Source organism: Henckelia pumila, chromosome 2 (genome assembly GCF_033568475.1).
Source record: "Henckelia pumila isolate YLH828 chromosome 2, ASM3356847v2, whole genome shotgun sequence".
NCBI lineage: Eukaryota > Viridiplantae > Streptophyta > Magnoliopsida > Lamiales > Gesneriaceae > Henckelia > Henckelia pumila.
Window position 1 is genome coordinate 180,900,898 of NC_133121.1, and position 26,596 is coordinate 180,927,493.

The window sequence follows — 26,596 nt, forward strand, 5'->3', positions numbered from 1 at the left end:
TATAATTTTTTTAGACAATATTACAGTCTAAATAATTACTTTTTTTATACAATAAAATTTCTATTTACCTTAAAAAAAAAACCCAAATCAAATCCGTCTATTTGTTACAACTAAAATTCTAATATCTATAAACAGTGTCACGGTTTTTATTCACTTGCAAATAAATTATGAAACACCAAAACAAATATTCTCTTAATCTTAAAAGTTAATATTATTCATATTATATATCAATATTTTGTACAATATACAAATTACAAAATTTTATCAGATAATTTTTTTTATATATATACAATACATATAACCAATGGGTTACAAAATTTAGTTTTATCAATATTAAGTTAAAGTGGTTGGGATAATATTTAAATTTAAATATATTTAAAATTATGCTAAAAATAAGAAGATATTTTATTATTTTAGACACCATATTTTTTGTTCATATAGTATATATATATATATATATATATATATATATATATATATATATATACTAGTAACCGTGACACATGATTTTTATGTGTTCGACAATTCAATTATTTGGGGAGAAACGTAAAAAAATTATAATAGAGAAAAAAATGTGAGCTTTTTAAAAATTGACAAGTTGTGGTCGAATCTATAAAACAAATACAACGAATGGTGTGAAAGCAGAAATCAATCTTAAGTATGATAATTTTTTAAATTTAAACTAAGAAATCTAAAAGTGTATTAATTAGAAATCGAAAGCAATATACTGATAATCTGATATGTTAAATTAATACACTTTTATCAATTTTTAAATTTTAATAAAGGTAACACGAATTACAGATTATATTGCATACATATTCTCAAACATTTCCATAAATCACAGGTACCGAATACTTAATTTGTTGCATAGTTGCTGATTGCATATAACATAAAAGTTCCAAACATGTACCTCCAGTCGCTGGGATGAAAACATCGACCACTTCCCCATACTTATCAAAGAGGGAAAACAAATCATTTGTCGTCGTTTGGTTTCCCATACACTAACCAAGCAATACCATTCAATCTTCTAAAAGTGTATTAATTTCAAAATATCAGTATATTGCTTGGCCATTATACACTAATCAAAATATGTGAAAACAGATTCAAGAAATATAGCCAAAAAACTGAAATAAAACTTTTGGATTAGTTATAGTTAATTAGTTATAGATGTAGATTGTATTCATGTTTCAGATATATTTTGAAACTAAGTTTTGGAAAGATGGACAACGAATTATTGAATGACTTAAATAAATATGAAATATGAAAACCGATGAGAAAGTGAGAGAAAATAAGACATGAAAAGAGTTTTTTGTCAGTTAGTGTGAGGTGTAGGGTATAATGGGAAAATTTTAAAAAAATTACCATGACACTACAAAATAGTTTTTATAACCAACACACACTTAATAATATAGTAAAGAAATAAATATTAAAATAATATATATATATAATATAAATAAATTTTTAATGAAGAAAAATAGAGAAGATAAATTAAAGAAAGGATGCACTGAAGGTGCTGGAAGAAAAAAAGAGAAAGTGTGCTTAAAAAAAAAAAAGAAAAGAAAAAGAGAAGGTAAATTAAAGAAATGCACTGCTGGAACGCATTCAATAATGGATCTCAATAATTAATGCGGTCTCATCAATACTCTAACAGCCTTAAATTGGCGACACTTAAATATTAAACCGTCACAAATATCGTTTACATATCGCCCCTCTTCTCCCATTTCCTCTTCGCCTCTCTCGAATTCCAAGAGGTAATTCTCCCTTTCAAATTCCTTTTTTCTTCGTTTTATATTTTTTGAACCGTGTTATGTATAGCTAAAAGTTTATTTTGTACTTTTTACCCAGATCATCGGTGAATCTTATTTTTCTGATCAAATTTAACTGCGATTCAACAGACCTGTAAGTTTATGTTAGTTAAATTCCGTTATTTATTTATTTTCTCATATATCTTGGTCTCTTTATTGTGTATATACATATATATCTGTGTGTATGCATTTCTGTACTGTGTGTTGTGTGCGTTTTTATTGTGTGTGTTCGTTTGTGTAGTTCTGTGTGTGCGTGTGTGCAGCTGTATGCGTGCCAAATATCAATTATTGGATCATCAAGACATATGTCAAGTTTCATAACAATATATGTGTTCCACATGATCTAATGATATTGAAATAGAAGAAGAAACACTTCCGATATATAGATTAACTCGCGTGGTGGGTGAGTTTCTTGGTTTGTGTGTGGCTTCGTACTGTTTTAATCGAACGATCAAACCAAAAAACCTTTTATATAATATTATGAATAATATATTTTAAATTTTAAAAAATAAAAAATGTATATAAATAGACAGAAGATATGTATTTATCATAGTTTGAAAACTAAATACATATGTAAATATATTCAAAATATTTATAAATTATTTAAATAGTGATTTATTTAATTTAAAAAAACGGTAAATTGCAAATAAATCTCTAAACGCAAACTCAATTCATTTATAAATCTTTACTAAAATAAAACTTACTTTTCACTCTCAGGAGAGAGAATATTTTACCAAATATCCCCAAACTCTTATATATATAAAAAGTTAGAAAATAGAAATAAAAAACAAAATTAATCCAAAAAGCATTTATATAAAAATTCAAATAAAAAGAACATAAACTATATCATATAAACATATACATGTTTATGTAGACACATGAGCAAGTATGCGCCTAGCAAGCAAACATATATTCCCAAATCATTATTGGAAGAAATATGATAAATGATTAAAATTTCGAATAGGAGATGAATCAATTAATTATTATGTTTGATACTATAACAGAAAAATTAACAATAAAAATAGAAAAAACAAAATTTATTATACCAATCCTATACCAAATAGAATAAAAAAATGAATATAATAATCGAGAATAACTTTTTAAGACAATACATTTCATTTACACAATTTTAAAATCATATAACTTTAAACAAATGATAATCAATAATTCACATTATCAAAATACGAACGACATTTCGTGTAGGAAATGAAAAATTTACAAAAAACTTTTGTAAAAAAATACAAAGCCAATAGAATTAAAAATATAAAATATCTTGTTAACAATCAATCCTGAAAAAGAAATCATGAAGAAATTTCATGATATTTGTTCTAAAAACCCTCAGGACAAAATTAAAAAAAGAAAGCAATTTACTGCTTCGATAAAACTTAAATATCCTAACGTCACAATCTGTGAAGCACCAAGAAGATGCAACATGGACGACGTAAAAATATTCGAGAAAGAAATCCAAGAATTACTTAAGCTCAGGATAATCAATCCAAGCAAGAGTCCACACTCTTCACCAGCCTTTTATGTCAGTAAGAAAGACGCTGACAAGAAAAAAATGGTAATCGATTATTGGAAAATGAATAAGGCAACAATTATGGATGAATATTACATCCCGAACAAGAATGATTACTATCTTACATAGGAGGAATGAAATATTTCTCGAGCTTAAATTGTAGATCAAGATTCTGGTAAATTTAACTAGATCCACAAACACAATTTCTTACAGCATTCAGTTGTCCAAAAAGACAATACCAATGTACATTATTACCTTTCAGACTCAAACAAGCTAAAAACCAGGTATCTTCCAGAGATACATGGATAAATCATTCAAACCATATATAGATTTATGTTGTGCCTCCTCAAAAACATTATAACCACATTATAAAAACCTCATGACTGTACTAGATATTTGTCATAGAGATGAGATTATATTTTCTGAAAGAAAGCACAACTATTTAAAACTAAAATAAATTACCTAGGACTACAAATTGAAAATGCTAAACATTGTTTACAACAACACGTGCTTAAGAAAATCCATGATTTCCTTAGTGAAATCAATGATAAAGATCAATTGAGAAGATTTATAGGATTACTGATATATTTCGGAAATTACATTAAGAAAGTTGCAGAGATAAGAAAACCTCTACAGGAAATTTAAATAGGAATATAAATGGAGCTGGTCGAATGAAAATACTAATTATATATATACAATTAAAAAGAAAATAATTAGTAATCTCCCTTAATTATATTTTTCTTCAAATAAAGTTATAATAATAATTGAAACAGATGCATTAGATGAATATTGTGGAGCATATTTAAAAGCATACATAGGAGAAAGAAATCTAGAAGAACTTACTAAAATAGCTACCAGGAATAATGAAGATTTATGCAATTATACATCAGGAAATTATCAAGGCGCACAACTAATTATCACTGAAATGAAAAAGAATTACTAGCTTTAATTTTTTACAATTAGGACTTATGGATATTATCTTATCTCTAAACCATTTCTAGTATGAACAAATAATATGAATTTAACATATTTCAAATCAAGAAAATATCAAGAAATGCATGAAGAGTTAAATTACTAAAAATTATCTTTTATATATATATATATATATAAATACATTTACTTATATTATATATATATATATAGAAATTTTCAGCTGCCCAACCAATGCTGTCCAACTCGTCCCCGACAATTAAAACCCGGTACCGTGTTTTAGTGATACGAAAATTTTAAAAAAAAACAATTAAAACCCGATACCGGGTTTTATTGATCGGGGACGAGGTGGGCAGGAATGGTTGGACAACTGAAAATTACTCTATATTTATATATATAAATACGTTTACATGTGCAGGATATAATCAATATGGAACAGCTAAGTCAATTGAAAGAACAATTGATTGACTTACAAGAAGAGATTCAAATTCTTCAACAAAAGAAGAAGAATTTAATCGAAGAAATCCAAAGGGTAAAAGAGAAAATGACAACCTCGTCATCATCATTCTCTCCAAGAACACCAATCGAAATGGCAACCCCATTTGATAAAATAATTGAGATGAAAGAAAAACGGTCAGTGGTCACAGTCAGCACTGACAATGAAGAAAAAGAAAGAGAAAATAAAAAAAAAACGGTGGTCATAGCCAGCACCGTGAAAAATGAAAAAAGAAAAAGAAAAAGAAAGGACGTTCAAAGACACCCTTGAAAAATTAAATAAAAAAATGGTCAATCTACGGTCACAAAAATAAATTTTCGAGAAAACAAATTTTGCAAAAAAATTCAAGACTGAGTTCTTCAATACATTAAACTTTTTGAGAACATTCAAAGCATTTGCAAAATATTGATTACAAACTTGTGACACGCAGAATATATCTAGCTAAATATCAAAGAGTGAAATAGTTTATATTAATGTCAGTGGTTATGTTCAACTAGATCTGACAATCTGTACTCCAATATGATAATATGTTGTCAATGAAATATGGTTGTTAATGTGATCGTAATTATATATATATATATATATATATATATATATATATTTCTCATCTTTTTCATTATTACCTTTTTGGTTTTTTATTTGCGGTTTCAGTTGTTTTTACATATTTGAATGATTGATCATGTGTACTCTTAATGATTGTGATTAATATCTCATCGAACTCAAAACTTAATATGTGAGATTTATGTTTAATCAACAATAATAATTAGTTATTATGTTAAGAAACCGATTAATTACCCTAACTAATATGTTACGCAAAATCAGAAACTCAAAACCAAATTCGATGGTTCTCATGAACCAAAATTCTTTGATATATCCTTAATAACTTTTGTAAATTATATTGTAGGACTAAATGGATAATGACCGGGATTTGGATGGATTGTAGATTAAATAATGGATTTTTAACTGATGAATTCATTAATGGGGTGGAGAGATTTGTTGCTTTTGCAAAAAGTAACTCAGCATGTTTTCATGACGGTCGAATAAGATGTCCATGTAAATGGAAGAAATGTCAGAATTTAACTTACTTAGACGGGGATACAGTAAGGATGCACTTGTGTAGATATGGATTTGTTCATAATTACTACAATTGATTCTTTCATGGGGAGGAATACATTCGTCCGTAATTTTCAGGTGTTAATATGAATGCACCATCGTCATCCCGAAATAGACGTCATACTACTACATACTCTGAAACCCATAACTTTTCGAATAAAAACGTTGGCGGATCGAAGCCCTATGTCGTGCACACTGTAAATTTGGTAAAAATGTACTTCAATAAGATATATATAAAATGCAGCGTCAAGAATTGAACAGGGATGAGGTACGTGCAGTAGCTGTGATCGAGCAAATACTAACACTTAAAGTGTACTGAGTACGAGTATCGTCCTCAGGTACTATGTCACAATAATTCAATTATTTTATTCCTCTACCCAAAGTAACGAAATTTTGGTGAATGATAATACTAAAATTATAAAATAATAATATCAACTTAAAAATACTTGAGCTAAAATAAATTAACCACAACAACTTTTAAAGCAGAAAAATATAAAATGAGAATATTTTGTTGGAATCTTGGTTCACCTTTCCCCTAATTGAACTGGACGATTGACATTTACTTTTATACATATAAATTCAACAAGAATTTCTGAAATATCGATACTCTCTCTCGAGTTTATGCCAATCTAATTCAAGTTAATGAAACAATTAAATCTCTTTAATTATTTATCATTACTGATTGCTTTGCGTTCCTTGAATTCCGACAACTTTCAACCTGGTGATCTATGGTTATCAACATGTACTAAATATCATATCTCTATGCATATTTTAAGTCCATGGATTGTGTCATTCGTCCTAATCATAAATTTATCTCTCGATAACAATTCACAACTTACGAATCTATGCTAAAGTTAGCTACTCCTTAACATAGAAAAATAAACCATGACAAAATCAAATCATAGTATAAAGTAAACGTCACTCGTCCAATAAATTCAATCAAACAAACGTGTTTTGGGGTTCGGATCCCCTAAATTCCAACAAAAGATAGTTTAGCTACTACAATTCATCATAAAAATTAATCTAACAATGTTTTTCAACATAAAATTCAAAGTTTGGAAGAGAAGAAAACTCAAAACAAGCTGAACGATCTTCCAATCCCTTCCCAACCATCGTGCCTTGTTCTTCTGTGTATCGAACCCTTAAAACGTCTGAAACTCTTCCCTTTATATTGCCCCAAGAGTCCTTTCCTTTTAAAACACCCGAAATAAATATTTTCAAAATTACGCGGGAGCGCCCAAGCGGTAGAAAGTTGCAGCTCGGGCGCTCAGAATTCCTCCACCTTACTGTTTTTGTTTCTCGAGCACGCACTCGAGCGGTAATAAATTACCGCTCGGCGCTCATTTTCTGCCTCTCTACTGGTTTCTTGAGCATGCCTGCGCTCGAGCTGCCAAATCTTGCAGCTCGAGCGCATCCTGATTCCCAAAAATATTGATTTTTTTCTCATTTTCCTACCAAAACAACCATAAATCAAGAGTAGTGAACAAAACACAAGAGAAAACACTAAATGCAAACAAAATTAGATTCAAATGAACAAAAAGACACGAAAAGAATGCAAAACACATAGAAACCAAGCAATAAAACACGGGAAAATGATTCCTATCAACCTCTTCAAACTAACCTTTTGCTCGCCCTCGAGCAAAATAGGTGACAAACTAGAATACAAACACAACACAAAACATAAACAAAACCCAACAACTATGGATAAACTCATATTTTCCAAGCCTCAGATATTTCATTGCCTTACATTAAATTCCCAGAGTGTCCTTCAGATTTAATGTGAACGTGAGTGTGTGGATAGTGGCTCCAGGGTTATGCACCTCGAAAAAACTTAGTTTACTTGGGCTATAATCGTCTAAATCGGTATTATTAAAAATCAACTGGCAAGCGTACCAGATCAAATTATATATAGTAAATAAAATTCGAATGTCGAACCCACAGGGACTGTATAAATATGATTACCAAAATATATTTATTTTTACTTAATCTAGACTAATCAAAAATAGTGATTTCAGATTTTAAACTAATAATTAAAAATTGCAATTAAAATTAAATTAAGTAAAACGCAGCTGAAAAATATGGATTAATTCAAATATGGAAAAACTCGATCAAGGACTCACGTAGGTACCAGACAATTCATGTAACAAGATCTAAGACATCAGACTTAATCTTAATTCACGGGAATTTTCCTAATTTGTTCGAAGGACTATTTTTAGAACAATCAAACCTATTCAAATATTGATGAACTAATCTTTCGTAATTCTAATCAAATTTGAATGCATGACGAACTGTGAAAATTCAGTAAACACCTAAACCGCATAATGAAACCGAATTCTATTTCTAGTCAGTTTTACACTATGTTGAATATCGAAGTGATCAAAATCGAAACCTCCTCTGTCGACTTGGAATCAATTAACATGCAAGCAAATAACTGGCCAAGAAATTCACAAAACAAATATAAATTCGATAAATAATAAAATCAAATCAAGTCTAAAAATCTCAAATAAACAATTCAAGTTTTCTACATGAATTGTCTGGCCCAATCACGTGGCCTTGATCGAATAAAAACTACTACTCACTAATAAACATGATTAAACAAATCAAGTCTAAAATCATAAAATAAAAAATACTAGAGTAGACGAAAATCTGAAGAATTGTTCCCAGCCGCCGTCAGCCTTCGTGCGTAATCAAAAAAACAAAAAGTTTGCAAAAAGATCATAAAATTTATATTTATAGGGTCCGCGCCCATTAAAATCCTTGTTGACCTATAACTTTCGAACATCAAGTCTCCCGAACACGCGCGCGCGCGAGGAAGAAGCTCGCGCGCGCCCCTCTTTAAAAATCAGTGATCCCTTAAATGCCTCGCGCGCGCGCGGCTTCCCTGCAACTCTCTGGTTATTTCTTCTGCGCACGCGCGAGGAGTAGACCTCGCGCGTGCGTGTCTTGTCCGCACATATAGTTCCGAAAATGCTTATTTTCCTACACAATTCAACCAAGAGAGTGTTATATATGCACATTAAATAAAACACTAACAAAACTCACGAAAATAAAATAAATGCATGCGAAATAAATATAAATTGACATAAAATAATGTATACGAAACACACTTATCAACACCTTATACTTAAACCTTGCTCGCCCTCGAGCAAGACATGCAAAAACATAATGCAATGACACAAGTATGAATAAGTCATGCTCAAGATAGCCTCAGACGAGTTCTACTACAATTTCCCAAAAACCAAAACAACTTTCCATTGTCCATAATTACACTGTCAGTTGAACGCAAACGTGTGTGTGTGCCATGTTATTCCAGTTTCATGCAACTTCAAAAGAATCCATCCTAAGAATGTTTAGCGACCTATGACAATTCAATGAAAGTATCACAATCTAGTGCTCTGTCATCTCAACAATCCCAAACACAAAAAAATGCACTTTTTTGAAATTAACACATACCTCTTGATTTTTCAATTAATTTTCTAATTTCCCAATAATTACCCGCAGACTTAGCTATAACTAAGATAGGACTAGATTTTCAATCCCCTTGTCTATAGCCCGGATGGAGCTACAATCCCATTAAGCCCGCAAACTTAGCTATGGCGCAATGATTAGGATTTCAATCATTGTCCAAGCCCGGATGAAATCGCTAATTTTAAAAAATTTCAAATTTTGATAACCCCATTGAATCCGCAAACTTAGTCAAAAACAAGGGATTAGGATTTCAATCACTCACTCATAACTCGGATGGAGTTAGCATACTCTTACAACTCAAGTAAATTTTTTTTTAAAGGTATGCCCAAAATTATGCATGCAATGTCCAAAAACTATCAAGAATCCAAAACACTATCATGATCAACAAGCATCTATTGCCGTGCAATGGTCAAACAAACATGGATTTCATCAATTGCTTCGCTACACTACACCGGTTTAACATGCGTGTTTAAGATTATTCACGAGGCAACCGACAGCTTTTCATGTGCAATCAAAAACAAAAATTTTCCAACACAATTTTTCTTTTTCACTCAATCATCATTGGCTAACATATTTCATTCAACTCGCATCAACAAAACAAAGAACAACAAAATGATATGCATGATTACGAACAAAACACAAACCGAAAGATATGCAATAGAATGAACACAAAAACACGATACTAAACACTAAACACCCCCCATACTTATCTAAGGCATTGCCCTCAATGCTTCAGAATATAAAAATGACAACAGGAACAAATGCAAATGCAACAACAAAATGTGAAATAAAAAGACTCCCTGGTGACTAATCATCCTCTTCTTCTGGAATGGAGGGATCCTGCGGTGCAACCGGAGCAAACTGGGGTGGCATGTCAGACTGGAATGGGAATGGAGGTGGATAATGCGGTGTCGCTCGAAAGCTCGATGTATCAAGCCCCAACTATGTCGCCATGCTGCGCATAATGTCTTTCACATTCTGGAGATGAGTGGAAGTGGCCTGAAAATAATCCATAGCATAGTGATCAAAAGCGGAGGTCTCAACGGCCATGTCCTGAGCGGTGCGACTAGGAGGTGCTGGCGATGGTGGACGAATACTAGAGGAGCTCCCAACATGAGGCTGACTGCTATAAAACTCTAAATTGTGCTTCGCTTGCTTAGAAGTGTCAAGCTTCTCATCCACAGTCTTGAAAGGCGGGAGCCACTCCTCATCAGGACTGATCTGCACACCCGCCTGAAGACAAAGGGCGGTGATGGTGTGAGAAAAGTAGAGGCCCACCGTCGGAGTCCGCATCGAATAAAGAATGGAATCGTGGACAAGAGTGCCCACATCAATCGGCCACCGCTTCGTGATAACATACACAAGAATAGCCCGGTCCGCCTGCACGTCAACTGTGTGTAGCACTGGTAAAAGTCGCCGGGCTATGAAAGCATACCATAAAGCCGACTCAAGTTTCATAAAACGCTCCGGAAAATGAGTGAACCGGAGGGGATCGTGCCACTGTACACCCGCATAACACATCTCTCTCAAAATAAAATTATAGTCTGGATTCGCCTTAAAATTCCTAAATTGACTATCATCCACTGCAGGAGTATCAAACAACATATTCAAGGTCTCAGCATCAAAAGACACAAGTTTACCTCGGACAAAAGCTTTAGAGTCCTCTCGGGGAGGGGCATTAGCATAAAATTCCCGAACCACCGGAATAATGGCGGGTTGGGGCAGTTGCTGAATTGGAAAGATTTTATTATTTTGGGCAATTTTTATGGGCTTGGTTTTGTGGGCTTTTGTACGCAATATAAAAAGGAATTCTTATCAGAGGAGAAAGGAGAGAGCCGCCACAACTATTACGCAGATCAGAGAATCAGGGTTTGATCGTGTGAAGATTTCTGGAGCTTATCTGAAGAACAAAGACGGAGTTTGATCGACCGGACACGACGTCGACGACGGATTTGTTTCTTTTATCTTTTATTTATTTTATTCTAAACATGTTTTGCTTTATTCAGAATTTTATTATGAACTAAATTTTTAGAGTCTAGAGGTCGGATGAAACCTGGTGTAGACGCTTTCATGAATTTTTGATTTTATTGAATTGAGTTTTGTTTCTAGATTAATTGTTTTTTCTAGAATTGATTGTCTTTTCAATTATCTGATCAATAATTGATTTGTTATATTTATTTGAAATCATTGCTCGGGAGAGAGGATTTTGAATAGGACAGTAGAAACTACACTGTTAATTATTTATACAGCTCGGGAGAGTGTATGATTTTAACAGAGCTTTTAAAAAGAACATTGTTTTGTGATAGATCACTGCGATAAATTCTTAATAGGAATATTGGAATTGAATTGTAGTTGATAAACATTATTTGTTGCTCGGGAGAGGGAAATAATAAACTTAAGTGTTCTTGGCTATTAATTGACTGAAATTCATGAAGATTAATTATTTAGTATTGACTGTTGTTGAAACCAGGTGAATTCTATACCTCTAGACCATTTTTCTCTGATTGATTTTTTCTGAAAGTTGTGTGCGTGCTATCAAAACTTCACTGATTATTTATTTTTATTGCAAAATTCTTGATTATTTATTTTCTAGATAATGTTTAGACTATTTTAATTACAAGCACTAAATATTTTCATTTTACTCCCTGTGGGATCGATATCTGATTTAATCACTATATTAAAACTTGACACTCGTACGCTTGCGAGGAATTTTCACAACAGGAACCTCCGTTCCCGATCGGAGCTTTCATTGTCCGACACGTCATGGATGACGTAATACTAACGTAGCTTCCGTTGCACACCGGAGCTTCCGATCGCCATCGGAGCTTCCGTTCCCTACAACGGAGATTCCGTTCTGCTCAATACTCTAATTGCTTATTTTGCGTCGATTAATCCCTTAATCACCTTTCTTGGTTACGGGCTACTACAGTAGCAACCAAATCCGGATCCACTACCTAATCATAGTTAGAGCATAATTATGCATGCATTTAAAATAAATCGCTGCGGAAGACTTAAATAAAAACTGACCGGCAGAATACAACCGATTAAATAAACCAATATACAACTCAATCGAATTAAATTATCCTAAGGGTAATTAAAACCTACAGCTAATCCTGTTGTCTTCACTGGTCACTGGCTACTCCAAGATCCTGGTTCTCAGCCCTACACCTACACCTGCCCCATCGAATGGGGTGTCCAGATATACAGAAAATACTGGACGTGAGCTCTAAGCTCAATACGCAAATACGAGTAAACATACAAATATGATGCATGCAAATGACAGGATATCCATATCTAGGATAACTGTATACAACTGCTCAGAATGGCGCCTAGGGCTGAGTGGCACAACCCGAGAATCAAACCCTGCGTACACTGCTCATTCCTATCGGACGTTGACCGTATCCTACATATGCCAGTGCCGGCTAACCTGTCGGTCGCGGGGCGCTCGACATCAACCGTCCGAACAGGGCTGAAAGACCCTACATGGCTCATCTCAAAAGATGGACAGACACAATATGATATGCACATGCTGCAGAATAATATGATACACAATGCAAAATATAAGCATGCAAACCCGCTGACTATCTAAATCAGTACTTACGTACCTTACTACAGGCTGTCCTAGCAGTCCCACTCTAGGTTCCAAGCCTATCATCAGCTCTACAATGCAAATACTCATGCATCATTATTTAAGCTTTAAAAACCTTAACTAAGCTATTGCATACTCCTAAATAATTTAAGTAGACCATAGCTATAGCTGCGTCCGTCGTCATCCCACTGATGGCGACTGCCTCAAAACTTAGGCACAGCTCCGGTACGACGCCAGGATCGCTCCGCTACTTCCGTATTCCCAATAGGCCACCTAGAAAGCCTAATACTAACTAAAGAAAGAGAGGAGATGAGGAAAAGGTGCAAGAAGAAATGATCTCGGCTGCCCCTTATATAGACGACGATCGGACCGTCCGATCCCACGTTCGGAGCCTCCGATTCCTACATCGTAGCGTCCGATGTCTGCCATGCGTCAACACCCATGCATGCAACCATACACCTGTCCCGGACTCAGATCGGAGCCTCCGATCTACACCATCGGATCGTCCGATCCCTCGGTACCTTCTTGGCATAATTCGAGTGTTCTGGATCCATTTTTGGACTCTGTTAATTCATCTGAAATTTCCTTAATTATGTTTTAATTAATCTAAACATGATTACATGATTAATTACTCATTAATCGTAATTCTGGATACGGGTCACTACAGACGCCGGAGACTGACGCTACAGTGGTTCGAACGAGTGTGTGGATGTACCCAGCGGAGTTGATCCCAGATGGTACTGCATACTCATTGGCGCCTAGACTGAGCAGATATTGAGATAACCAGTACCTAGCCATTTGTATGCACCATAGTAGGTTTGTATACTCGTGTTTATCGTATTGAGTGTAGTCGTTCACGTCCAGTGTTTTGTTTCTTGGACACCCTATTCGACGGGACAGGTCATGGATTGACGACGTCGGTGGGCCGAGGCAGGGCTGAGAGTTAGAGCAGTGGTTTTCATGAGTTTTCATTACTTCAGGGGATTTGATTTAGTACCTTCGATTTGGTTGTATAACAGTTTTATTACCTTCGGGTTTTAGTCACCGATTGTATTCCGCCGATTTGGTTTGTAAACCTGGTTTATAGTTTCGCTGTTAATCGCTCTTTTAGCTTTGATTAAATTATCTTGTTTGCATGCTTAAGTAGTAGGTGATCCGAATAGGGTCGCTACAAAGGATAAACCTTCAACACACAAGACAAACAAATAAGTCAAAAACGAATCCACTTGACGAAAACCTTTTTAGGATAATCATCACCAAAGATAGAATGATTTAGTCTAGGAAACATATGTGACAAACCTCATAACCAGTTTAACCCATTTCTTCGCAAAACACAGCTTGAGCATAATCGGTTGTAAAATACTCCACTTAACTTTGTCATGATCTTTACTCATATCGAGCTTTAAAGCTACAAATCCTGATTTGTTCTTCATGTTGTTTCATATCCAATGCATGCACTCAAAACCCACGACCGCATTATCCAAAACCAACCATCCTGGTATGAAATCGAAAAATATTGTTTTGATTTGAGATCAGAAATTTCTTATTCATGATTTAAACCAAATAAAAAATAAACAAATCAACATAATGATTTAAAATGAGTAATATGCCTCTTTAACAAATAAACTAATTAACGTGTATATAAATATATTATCTTCTATCTCAAATATATATATATATATATATATATATATATATATTATCTTCAATTTGTTCCGTTCATACTATCTTCTTTTTTCTTTTTTTCTTTTTTTTTCTTTTTTTTTTTTTTTTTGAAGAACCCGTTCATAATCAGCTATTTTTTCTCTCTAAACAAAGAAGCAGCTATTTTTCAAGAACAAGAATTACGTGACCTTGAACTGCACAATTGATGTTTATGGCTACGTAATTTATAATATTTTGATATTTTAAGAAATAGATTGGCAAATAATTAAAGTTTTGCGGTTTAATTCGAGACAAACAGAAACTTTTTGATTTTGGAGACCTTGATCAGCGTGTAGCCTCGCCCCACTATGTGCTTCGATCAATTGTCAAGCAAAAATCTTTCGTCGAAACAAACACAATTATTCTTGCAATAATCTCTTTCAAATGCTGGCATAACAATTGTTCAAAACAAAACATCTTTTCCTTTGTAATCAATGACACGAACACGAAAAGCATCGGTTCCAATTTCATGTTGCTGCCTTTGAATTTTCTTGGCCGACTCCACCAATGATTTATTACAGTTCCTCAACTCGATGTATTGAAGCGAATCTATTTCTTCTACGCCACTAGGAAACTTATAAATCCAAATGGCACCATCGAGAATCAAGCTTTCGAGACATGGGAAGTGCTCTTTTTCCATTTCCCACTTGACCACATAATTCAAGGAAGAATGAAAGTACTTGAGTTGAAGAAATTGACCTTCCTCTGTTCTCCATTCGGAAGCTTTATTGACTCTAATAGCCGTCATGTGGAGCACTTGAAGTTCCGGGAGCGACCCGATTATGTTCATATTTTCCCAAGGAAAAGGGACACTTTCTAGATATAACTTCTTTAGACCCATTGGAAAAACATGCTTCCATGTCATTGAGTAATCGGTGGAGAAGTAGTAGTACATGCGGATTTGCAACTCCTCGAGGTTTCGTAAATTGGAAAGCCTGTCGAAATTAAAATCATCCCAATTACGATTCACCATATAGTATTCAACTTTCAGTTTCTTCAGATTCACAAGTATTCTGATGATCTCTTCCTCGAATACAAAATCGATCACCGTCTCAATTGTTTGTAGAACACTTTCGTCAACAATTCCTATGTCAGAGGGATAGGTTAAACGAAAGGAGGTGTCCCAGATCAGATGCCTTAACTTCCGCGTCTTCAAAATTTCATATGGTACTTCTAATATATTACTGCCTAATCCGGGCTTCGATATACGAGCAACTACGGTTTCGAGATTGGGATGTTTTGATATCGAGACCGGCAGTTCACGATAGGGGGATGATGAATAGAGTGAGTATAAGGTAAAAGCAAAGTACCTTAAATTGACGAATGTAGAGAATACATAGGAAATATTCTTCGAATAAGCATGGGGTGCATCCAAGATACAGACGTGCCTAGATCGTACATGTAGACTTGGAAATGATATTAAGCTCTCATCAAATAGAATTGAACGTACGCTCGAATCGTTTATATTCAATTCGAAACATCTGTCGACGATATGAATTTTGAGGCGGCGATATGGATTCTCTATGAATTCTTTATGTGATGAATACTTTTTGGAACACACATGATGATGAAAAAACCACTCTTCTTCAGCTTTTGTTATGCAAATCTCCCTCAACATATCATGGATTCCAACCGTTTCGAGTTTCCCGTCCGGCCCTTTCTTGCTCACTAACACCAAACTTCTCTTCACAAGATCCTCCAAATATCCTTCCCCCACATCTTCCAAGCATTTGAACTTGTCATTTGGTTTCAGAAATCCCTCGGCAACCCACAACCTGATTAGCTTCGAAACATCTATATCAGAATCTTCTGGAAAAGCTGCAATGTATAGGAAACATGGTTTTAGTCGAAGAGGCAACCGATCATAACTAAAACACAGTATCTTTGAGCATTGAAGCGCAATTGTAGGCTCTCTAGAACTTATATTTTCCGAAATATTTCCCCACACTTGTTCGCTCATCACGTTGCCTGAAGAAAGGACTAGTCCTGCAACCACCACGATGGTGAGTGGAAGTCCTCCGCAATTTTTCGCAATCTTCTTCCCGACTTCCACGAGTTGGGGAGGACAAGAATATTTTTGTCCGAAAACCCTTTGTCGAAGTAGTTTCCAACTTTGATCTTCATTTAAAAAACTCATTCGGTGAACCAGAGTATCTGAAGATCCTGCATGAGCTGCCACCTCCAATATTCTACTAGTTAACAAGATCCTACTTCCATTGCCGTCATCTGGAAATAACATCTTCAAATCATCCCAAGCCTTTGTACTCCATATATCATCAATCACGATGAGATATCGCCTGCCGATGAGATTTTGATACACTAGTGTTGCCAGCTGTGCTTCGCTCTTATCAGAATATTGTTCTTTATAAATCTTGAGAGACTTCAAAATCCCTGAAAGAATCTCTCGCTTTCGATACTCTTGTGACACTGTGATCCATGCGTACATGTCAAAGTATTGAGAAAGGATTGAATCCTCGTAAGCTTTTCTAGCTAGAGTCGTCTTCCCCATTCCTCCCATCCCGAAAATCGGGATAATTTGGAGCTTAGCTTCATAATCGTACAGTCGTTCTTTGATTGCATTCAAGTCATCATCAAATCCCACAACCAAGTTTTTGGCTGTGGATGAACGATCATTAACTGGAAAAGAATAATATTCGGATGGGAGAATATCTTGAGTTGTTGTGTCGCTGTTATTCATCTTCATCGTCTCTTCCCAAACAAAATCAATCCTCTCAGACGCCATGGTTAAGTCTCCATCCAAGTTCTTCACCTCTGAAGAAGAACTCCCATCTTCATGATCAGTAGTTGATACCCAAAACAAATAAGAATCCACGAAATCTTGAGCTTCAAATGCAGCTTTTCTGATCCCATTTCCCACACAATCAAGTTTGCCATGATGCTTATCTGAGTAATCTTCAAGGAAAATGGCGATCAAATCAACTTTTTCATGGAGAGAAAAGATTTTTTCTTTGTGAAGTGGATCTACGTACTGTTCAAGATCCAAAATTTGTTGCAAAGATCGAGCAAGAGCAAGAAGCGCAGCATAAGCAGCCATGGGAGGGAGCTGAAAACAAAAATGATGCAGATTGCAGCATGTGGGATTGGAAGACTCATTTAAGGTTCTTAATTAATTAATTAATTAGCATGTGGGAAACAGCTGGAAGCAAATAATATTATATTATTAATTAATCATTGTTTCGAATTAAAATTTAAAATATCATTCTAGTTGTAGTGCTCTGCATGATCTCATGGATTCGAGTCAACTATAAAATAAAAAATTTTCTCCTACGATTTAAACTTTTAAATAGCACTTGCTTATATAGGATTTATTAAATAATTTTTCACAAAACGTAGAGCTTGGTTAATGTCGACAGTAAATTAATTTATTTTGTTAATTGATAATTTTTTCTTCACTAATTTTTTTTAACCAGTTTCGCTTTCAAATCAATACACCATCCATTTCAATTAAATGGTCCTACTAATTTTGTATTTCAACAGAAATGAGAAAATAAATTAATATTAATTAAAATTTATTTTATATATTTTAATTAATATTTATAGTGATTTTACGTGGTTTGGAAATTAATATTAGTTAAAATTTTAGTAAATAAATATAATATTTAAATTTTTATCATAATTATTTTATAAATTAATTTTAGAAATATTAACTGTTTTCAATAATGTTAAGTTCTATATATAACTATTTAATATAAAACGATTCGTATATCCACATATAAAATAAAGATCCATTAAGCTTTAATTTATTTTCTCATTTCCGTTGTAATAAATATATTTTAATTAATTATAATAATTAGGCGATAATTAACTATTTTAATTTAATTATTGGAAAATGACATTAATCAATTATTTTAATCGAGCGTCCGCTGTTTCAAACAACGTTTTACCATAATTGTGCAAATTTTTTCGATCCACATTATTTTTGAAATTAAATTTTTTTTAAAATTAAAAATAAAAAAAACCCGGGAAGATTCATTTAAGTTTCTTGAATGTATAATAATAAATAAATAAATAAATAAATAAATAAGTAGTTGACTTTTTCTATTAAATTTTTGATTAATTAATTAATTAGTATGTGAAATGTGGGAAACAACTGGAAGCTTTTGCTACGTTTGGTAGCTAGGATTACATTGGATTTATATTATAATACGTTTGTCTCATTTTTTTTTTGTGTTAGAGGAGATATATGAGGGTCCGATGCTATTTCACTGTTTCAGGGACAAAAAGATTTATTAGAATCCATTGGTGGACAAAGGTATTGCGAAATAGTGTTTGTGATTAGTACTGTTTCGGACATTTGTGCCCTTTACCTTAATAAAATATCTCATCCTTTGCCCCCTCGTAAACAATACACGCCTCCATATTACAGTAGTTAGGGGTAATTTTGGTAAAAGTAGCGTAGTCCAACTTTTGATCCTAACACAAAAAATTAAACAAACAAATTATTATTTTTAAAATATATTTCATAATTATATTAAAAAATATACTTATCCTAGTACAGTAATTAGTGCATTGAATGATCTCATTGATACGAGTCAACTATAAAATAAAAACTTTCCTCCTACCAATTATTGTAAAATCAATTTTAAACTTTTAAATAACACTTGCTTATATAAGATTTATTACGTAGTGCTTGGTTAATGTCGAAACTAATTTTAATGTATTTGTTAATTGGTAATTTTTTTTCTTCACTAACTTTTTTTTAACCAGTTTCGCTTTCAAATAAAAACACCATCCATTCCTATTAAATAGTCCTACTTTTGTTTTTCAAAAAAATTAAGAAAAATATTGAAAAAACAAAATATGTACAAACTGTTGTGAAAAAGTAAAAATTTATGGTAAAAAGTAAACACTCCAAAACTCAAAATATATCAAACTCTACACTTTATAATATTTTTCTCTCAACTCAATTGTATTTTTCTACACAAATGGAGAGACCTATTTATAGATCTCATTTGGAGATTAGTCAAAATATTAATACATCATCATCTACATCATCACACACTAATTTTCCACATTATACAACTCAATATTCAACATTCAACATTCAACAATAATAAATAATATATTTTTCAACACTCCCCCTTGTGATGATGATCGTGATATGATGATTGTCTTCATTACGTATTTTATACTGCCTCGTTAAAAACCTTACTAGGAAAAACCCAGTGGGATAAAAACCATAGCAAGGAAAAAAGAGTGCAGCCACGTAAACTCTCCCTCATGTTAACATGAGTGATTCTTCACATATTCCGCAGATTGCGCATCCCAATGTTGTATATATGCTTTCTGAATATCGTTGTGGGAAATGACTTTGTGAAGAGATCTGATGAGTTCTCACTTGATTGAATATAACAGATATCAATATCTTTGTTCTTCTCAAGTTCTTGAGTGTAGGCAAAGAACTTTGGGGGGATATGTTTGGTTCTGTCACTTTTGATGTATCCTTCTTTCATTTGAGCAATATATGCAGCATTATCTTCATACAGCGTCACAAGCTTCTTGTCTACTGATAATCCACAAGAAATTTGGATATGTTGTGTCATTGATTTTAGCCAAAAACATTCATGGCTTGCTTCATGTAGCGCAATAATCTCAGCGTGATTTGATGAAGTTGTTACGAGTGTTTGTTTCTGTTAGGATCGAAATACGTGTGTAGAGGGGGGGTGAATACACACTTAAAAATATTTTAGAGCTACAATAGCTCGTTCTTGAAATGTTCAAAAATAAATCGAGCACCGATGAATTATATCGAGTTTGATTTTCAAACCAAGCAGAATACACTCGAAATAATCCTTCGTAGAAACCAAATAAACATTTTGAAAGTCATTTGAAATAATGCAAGTTCAAATAATAAAAACAGTTTGGTTGAAGCATTTTATCAAACACTTTGTATGCTATATTTTGGTCTATGAAGAACACATAAAATGTTTCAACAATGCATATTAAAACAGTGACAATAATAATGTAAATGCGATAAACAAATAGACACGAATTTGTTTATGGATGTTCGGAGCTCAATCTCCTATGCCACTCCTTCTTTCACCTCGGAAGGATCCACTAGAAGACTTTGATTTATACAAACCCAATCCAATTTAGGACTTATCCAATGCCTAAACGAGAACTCCTAGCCACTCTCGATTGTAGGCCTCAACCTCACAATCCGCATATTGTTTAACGTCTCTTATGCCAAGACTACAAACACAATCTTTAATGTCTTTGTGCTAAGACTTTTCACTCAACTAATCTATGAATACATCTCTCGAATATGTGAGTGAGTTGGGTGTGAAGAACTAAGGCTGCTCACGCTCAAGATTCTGATGATGTTCTTCACACTTTGGGCTTTGCTCTCATCTAGCTTGTTTTCTTCATGTAGGCTGCCCACACTTTGAATCTCATGCCCAAGCTTGTGTTTGATCTTCAAAGTGTTGTATTTATAAGCTCCAAGAATTATTTGAACATTAGATTCAATAATATGACCGTTTGGGATGTTTCTGGACACTTTCTGTAGTTGAAACGGTCATATTTGAGTAGTTGTCAATTTTCTGAGTTTGAGCTGATTTACTGTTCATCGGACTGGTTTGACCGATTCGATCTGGTCAAACTCATCTGGTCTGGTCAAACTTTGATCTGGTCTGGTCCGACTTTGATCTGTTCGAGCTTTGATCTGTTCTGGTTCAATTGATCTAGTTAGAGCAAATTCGATTTGGTCTTGTTCACTTGATCTGGTTTGGCCATGTTTCATCTAATCTGTTCATTTGATTATAGCTCTTGATTCACTGATTTCTGGGCAAGGTTATGAACATGAAAGTTGTAGCCCTTTCTCTTGGATTTCCAGAAAATCAAGAATCGCTCAATTTAGAGTTTGTATGTGAAAGATATACTCAAAATACTATGCTGCATCATAAATTCTGTTCTGCAGAATTTCTGTGCAGATATTGAAACTTCATCGTGCTTTATCTTCTTCTTACACTCCGATTCAGATTGCTCTGATTGCAGATGATTTGTAGATCATTGTCTTAGCTTCGTAACTCATACTGAATCATCCCGTTGAATAAGCGAGTTGTAAGTTATGGCCAAAATACCAGGACTGGTCTGTTTGATCTGGTTGCTGTAACTTCGATCTGATTTGCATCCAGATCGATGTTGCGACCAACTTTTCGCCTTGATAACTTCCGAAATAATTGATCTGGACTGAAATATGACTTTTAGATATTTTAGTAATCTTTCCAACTGTTTTGGCATCAAGTCATTTGGATCATCAAGCTATGAGATATGATTGATTTACTGAACTGCGCCAGCTTGAGTTATTTGATTTACAGCTCAAAGATTTCCAACTTTGATCTACTATCTACAACACTTGATAAAATATGTTAGAAACACAATAACAAGTTTTGTTATCATCAAAATCAAGATTGCTTGTGTTTCAGAGCTAATTCGACGTGCTGCAGCTATAGCATGGGATGAGGCTCCAATGGCAAATCGACGTGCTTTTGAATCTGTCAGTAAAACATTTCAAGATATAATGGAAAATCATTTGCCCTTTGGAGGAAAAATTATGGTATTTGGTGGAGATTTCAGGAAATACTACCAGTTGTTAAACGAGGAACAATGAGAGACCAAATTGCTGCAAGCATTTTGAGATCAACATTTTGGAATCGTGTCAAGATATTACACCTACAACAAAATATGAGATCTATAGGAGATAACGAGTTCTTGCAATTTATGTTGCGCATTGGCAGAGCCGGACCTCTTGTGAGGCCAACCAAGCGTTTGCCTCAGGGCCCAGCCCAACAAGGGGCCCAATATTTTTTAAAAAAATTTAATATAGGTAGGTACATGTATTGGGTTGAATTCACGTGACCAATATAACTTTTTAATAAAAAGAAAACCCACTCACAAAGCGCATTAAAATACAAATCAATTTTTTTAATTCTCACGTTTGTCATTTGCACACAGCACAATCAATTGCACTTTCTCTGCACAGATTGCACTCTGCTCTCACGATTCACGACCACTCAGAGCCTTCAACCTCTCTGGCTCTTCATCGGACCGCCACTCGCCAGTCTTCGGTAGCCATCGGCCACTCTTGTCTCTCTCTCTCTTGGATATTTCCTTTCTCCTTAATTCTTAGGTAAATATTTTCATTATTTTCATATCTCATTAAATAAGGGTTCGAATGTTTTTTTTGTTTTAATAGGTATAATTCATGACTTTGATTAATTTTGGGAAAGTTTTATTGTTTTGTATCTATTGAATATTGATTTAAAACGGTTGATTTTGTCTTGGGTATTTTTTAATACATAAGTTAATTTTTTGTTGCTCGTTGGTTGATTGAAAATTTTGATAATTATTAATTTTTAATAACCTATCAGTCTGGAGCTCAGAAAAGAAAATTGAAAGAAAGGCAATTGACTTTAATTCAAAGTCAAGCCGGGATATTAACAAATATTTTAGTAGAAGTAACACTACAGAAACAGAGGGATTAGTGGACAATTTGGTGATTGAAGAACAACAAATTCATAATGAATATGAAGTTGTGACAGAGGTCGGTTATTTGCGAATTGAATTTCACATGCATTCACCGCAACAAGAGGGCCCATTTTTTATTTTCCGCCTCATGCCCTGTTAAACACAGGTCCGGCTCTGCGCATTGGTGATGGCATGCAACATTCTACAAATGGTGATTTTATAAAATTGCCAGATTCTATGATCATACCAAGGAAAGATGATGACTCAATTAATCAACTTATTGATTATGTTTCCCCGACATGATACATCATGTCAATGATGCAAAATACATGGTGGGTAGGGCCATTATTATGCCAAAGAACCGTGATGTTGACAAGATAAATGAAATGCTAATTTCAAAATTTCTTGGTGAATAAAGAGTGTACACATTTTGGGATTCCGTCGAAGATGACAATAACAACCTTTTTCAGGAAGAGTTTTTGAATTCCCTTACCCCGAGTGGTTTGCCACCACATTTAATCTCTTTGAAGGTAGGTTGTCCTGTCATGCTTCTGAGAAATGTTGCCCCTGAACTTGGACTATGTAATGGGACAAGATTAATATGTCGCACTCTTGGAAGAAACTTTATCGATGCAGAGATTATAACAGGACCACATAAGGGAACCCGATATTTTCTTCATCGAATGCCTCTTAAAAATGAAGAAAATTCTGGATTGCCATTTGTGCTAACACGTAGACAGTTTTCCATAAGATTGAGTTTCGCTCTTACCATTAACAAATCACAAGGACAAACAATACCAAATATCGGAATCTTTCTGCGCAATCATGTGTTCAGCCATGGCCAATTATATGTGGCTCTTTCAAGAGGAATGTCGCAAAATTCCACTAAGGTTTTGGTACAAGATGGAATTTTGGAGAATCATAACGGTGTGTATACAAGAAATGTGGTGTACAAAGATGTGTTGCTACCCAATAATGTATGCTAACTTTCAAATGCCACCATAAAATTTCAACATAAAACTTATAACATATATTTATTATTGCAATAGTTACAATGATTATTATCATGTTTTATGATGTTCAGGTAACCGAGTAAACAATTTCAACAAGTTTGATGCCAAAGAAACAAATGACATCGAGCACACGAGAAGAATTCAACAAAATCTTCATCCATCAAGTAACAGAGTATGAATTCAAATATATTGATTCATTCTATTATGTATTCGACTACATTAACATAAGTTTAGATCATTTTTATTTTTATACTAATGAAAAATGCAGCCTAGAAGATTACAAATAATTAGTTCCGGATGGAAGATTACTATCGGGATAAATGTGCATGACTTTGGGAGATGGATTTTAAGAGTTTTTCGAAAACTAAAGAGACATGTGTGAGTGAACTATGCATACTATTTCATTAATTTAACTAAAAAATATGATATTCTAACATTGTTCATTTAATTATAGTGCGAAACGTACTGCTTGGATAGAAGGATGAGATCTAACAGAAGTATGATTTCTTATACCTAATGTGTTTTTTTAAATTTTTTATTAATTCATATTGTTAATTTTCTTATGTGGCAATGGTGCAGAGAGGCATATTGGTTAGACGAAAAATGGAAGAACATACTTTATTCAGGCACACATATTAGAACTAAGAATTGAAAATTTAGTCCTCTTACTACTTATATGTGCACATGATTTAATTTATAATTTTTCATATTCTGATAGGAAAAAAATAAGATGCACAAATGACGATGACATTCAAGTGGTATTGAATCCATATTATACTTTCATACTTTTAACTTTCAAACAATAAGTTATAGTAGCTACTGATGCAATATGTTGTATTTAACTAATACAAATAACACAATTGCAGTTTTATGACCAGCGTAAATCAGAAGATGACGACTCCCACTTACCTTCATACATGCAAGGTAGCACTGAAATACCCTGCCACGACACCTGTTATGTAACTATAGACTTGGAATACAACAATGAGATACCACAAGAGGACAACTTCCCAATAACTTCATACATGCAAGGTCACACCGCTATACTTATTTTATTTATAATTTTGATAGATCCATGTGTTAATTTTTGAACCAATATTTCGGTGGAATTTATGCATATATGGTATATCAATCTCTTCTGAATTTTTTTTTTATTTTTAAAATTCAGACGTGCAAGGTGACAATGAGATATCAAGAGAGGACAATTACTCTGTAACTTCATACATGCAAGGTAACACTGGTGTGCTTCTTTTAACTATAATATTTTCAATCAATGTGTTAATATTTAAATCTTTAATTTTTTTTTTTTATAATTTATGCTTCTTAAAAGATAAATAAAGTGAACAAGTGTTTCATTTGTGTTTGTTCAACTTGATGTGCTTCTGATTACGATTTCTGCATTTTTAAAAATAAACATGTTTCTGAGTTAGACTAACAGTATCTTTTAAGTAGAGGATTGTTGTTGTAAATGTTGGTATATGCATGTTGGAAGAGCATAACATTGATCTGGAGAGCAATGGAGTTCAGAAAATGGTTAAATTCTTTGAGGTTAGAAATATGATTTCTACTGTCACTACTGCAGCTTCGTTTTGTAAGGAACTTGTGCGGGAATTCTACTACAATCTTACTAAAGAAGTGAAGCATCCAAGATTTTTAAAGTATGAGAAAGTGTACGTGAGAGGACATATCTTTCAGTTTAGTCCAGCAGTTATTAATGGCTTTCTGCGGACATCTTCTGCTGATAATGTTGATTTACCCTCTTTGGATAAGATGATCTCTGTCATTACAGGTGGTCAAGTCACAATGTTTCCAGCTCATCCTAAGAAGTTATCTGCTTCCAAACTCACCTCCATGTACTCTGTTTTGCACAATACGGCGGGGAAGACCTGGACTCCTTCTAGGAATTCTACAGTGGTTACCAAGCATCATGATTTTGTCTTCTATGCTATTGGTACTAGATCCACCTTCAACTACGGCCGACTTGTGTTTGACACAGTCATAGCCTTTGCAGACTGTGCACAACCTACACTTAAGCTACTGACCGGCTAAATCGGTATGATTAAAAATCAACTGGCAAGCGTACCAGGTCAAATTATAATATAGTGGTCAAAAGTCCAGATGTCGAACCCACAGGGACTGTAAAAATATGAATACCAAAATATATTTATTCCTACTTAATGTAGACCAAAGAATAAAGGTGATTCAGATTTTAAACTAAAAATTAAAATTGCAAATAAGATTAAATTAACTAAAACGCAGCAGGAAAATTTGGATTTAATTCAAATTTGGGAAAGCTCGATCAAGGACTCACGTAGGTACTAGACAATTCATGTAACAAACAGCCGATCTAAGACATCAGACTTAATCTTAATTCACGGGAATTTTCATAATTTGTTCGAAGGGCTATTTCTAGAACAATCAAACATATTCAAATATTGATGAACTAATCTTTCGTAATTCTAATCAAAT

The 26,596-nt window shown here is 33.7% G+C and overlaps 2 protein-coding genes across 9 annotated transcripts; one reads left to right on the forward strand and one right to left on the reverse strand.

The window, feature by feature from the left end:
* The first annotated feature begins 1,616 nt into the window (after positions 1-1,616).
* Positions 1,617-26,176, forward strand: LOC140884849 (uncharacterized). 7 transcript variants are annotated; one of them, XM_073291730.1, is made up of 9 exons: positions 1,617-1,751; positions 1,846-1,899; positions 24,199-24,299; positions 24,396-24,505; positions 24,582-24,624; positions 24,707-24,885; positions 24,994-25,051; positions 25,296-25,358; positions 25,710-26,176. In XM_073291730.1, the coding sequence occupies exons 7-9, from the start codon at positions 25,045-25,047 to the stop codon at positions 26,174-26,176; spliced, it is 537 nt and encodes a 178-aa protein (XP_073147831.1). In that variant the 5' UTR covers positions 1,617-1,751; positions 1,846-1,899; positions 24,199-24,299; positions 24,396-24,505; positions 24,582-24,624; positions 24,707-24,885; positions 24,994-25,044. The 7 variants fall into 7 exon arrangements, 2 of the variants coding, with proteins under 2 accessions (XP_073147831.1, XP_073147832.1); XR_012150743.1 differs by lacking the exons at positions 24,199-24,299; positions 24,396-24,505; positions 24,582-24,624; ... (2 more) ...; positions 25,296-25,358; positions 25,710-26,176 and adding exons at positions 13,588-13,720; positions 13,821-13,936; XR_012150744.1 differs by lacking the exons at positions 24,199-24,299; positions 24,396-24,505; positions 24,582-24,624; ... (2 more) ...; positions 25,296-25,358; positions 25,710-26,176 and adding exons at positions 5,655-11,105; positions 11,187-11,534.
* Positions 14,337-17,877, reverse strand: LOC140884848 (putative late blight resistance protein homolog R1B-14). Of its 2 annotated transcripts, none has more exons than XM_073291729.1 (2): positions 15,935-17,877; positions 14,337-14,415 (listed from the first exon to the last, which is right to left on the reverse strand). In XM_073291729.1, exons 1-2 carry the CDS (start codon positions 17,677-17,679, stop codon positions 14,397-14,399), a joined length of 1,764 nt encoding a protein of 587 aa, XP_073147830.1. In that variant the 5' UTR covers positions 17,680-17,877; the 3' UTR covers positions 14,337-14,396. The 2 variants fall into 2 exon arrangements, with proteins under 2 accessions (XP_073147830.1, XP_073147829.1); XM_073291728.1 differs by lacking the exon at positions 14,337-14,415 and adding an exon at positions 14,828-15,559.
* Positions 26,177-26,596: the final 420 nt, after the last annotated feature.

Bases quoted from the DNA above. Each gene is read 5' to 3' on its own strand.
- LOC140884848 (XM_073291728.1), bottom strand. From the start codon at position 17,679: ATGGCTGCTTATGCTGCGCTTCTTGCTCTTGCTCGATCTTTGCAACAA. The intron at 15,560-15,934 runs GTACTTTGCTTT...TAATTTCGACAG, and splicing joins TCTACATTCGTCAATTTAAG to GCTTTCCAATTTACGAAACC.
- LOC140884849 (XM_073291730.1), top strand. The intron at 25,359-25,709 runs GTAACACTGGTG...TCACTACTGCAG, and splicing joins TGTAACTTCATACATGCAAG to CTTCGTTTTGTAAGGAACTT.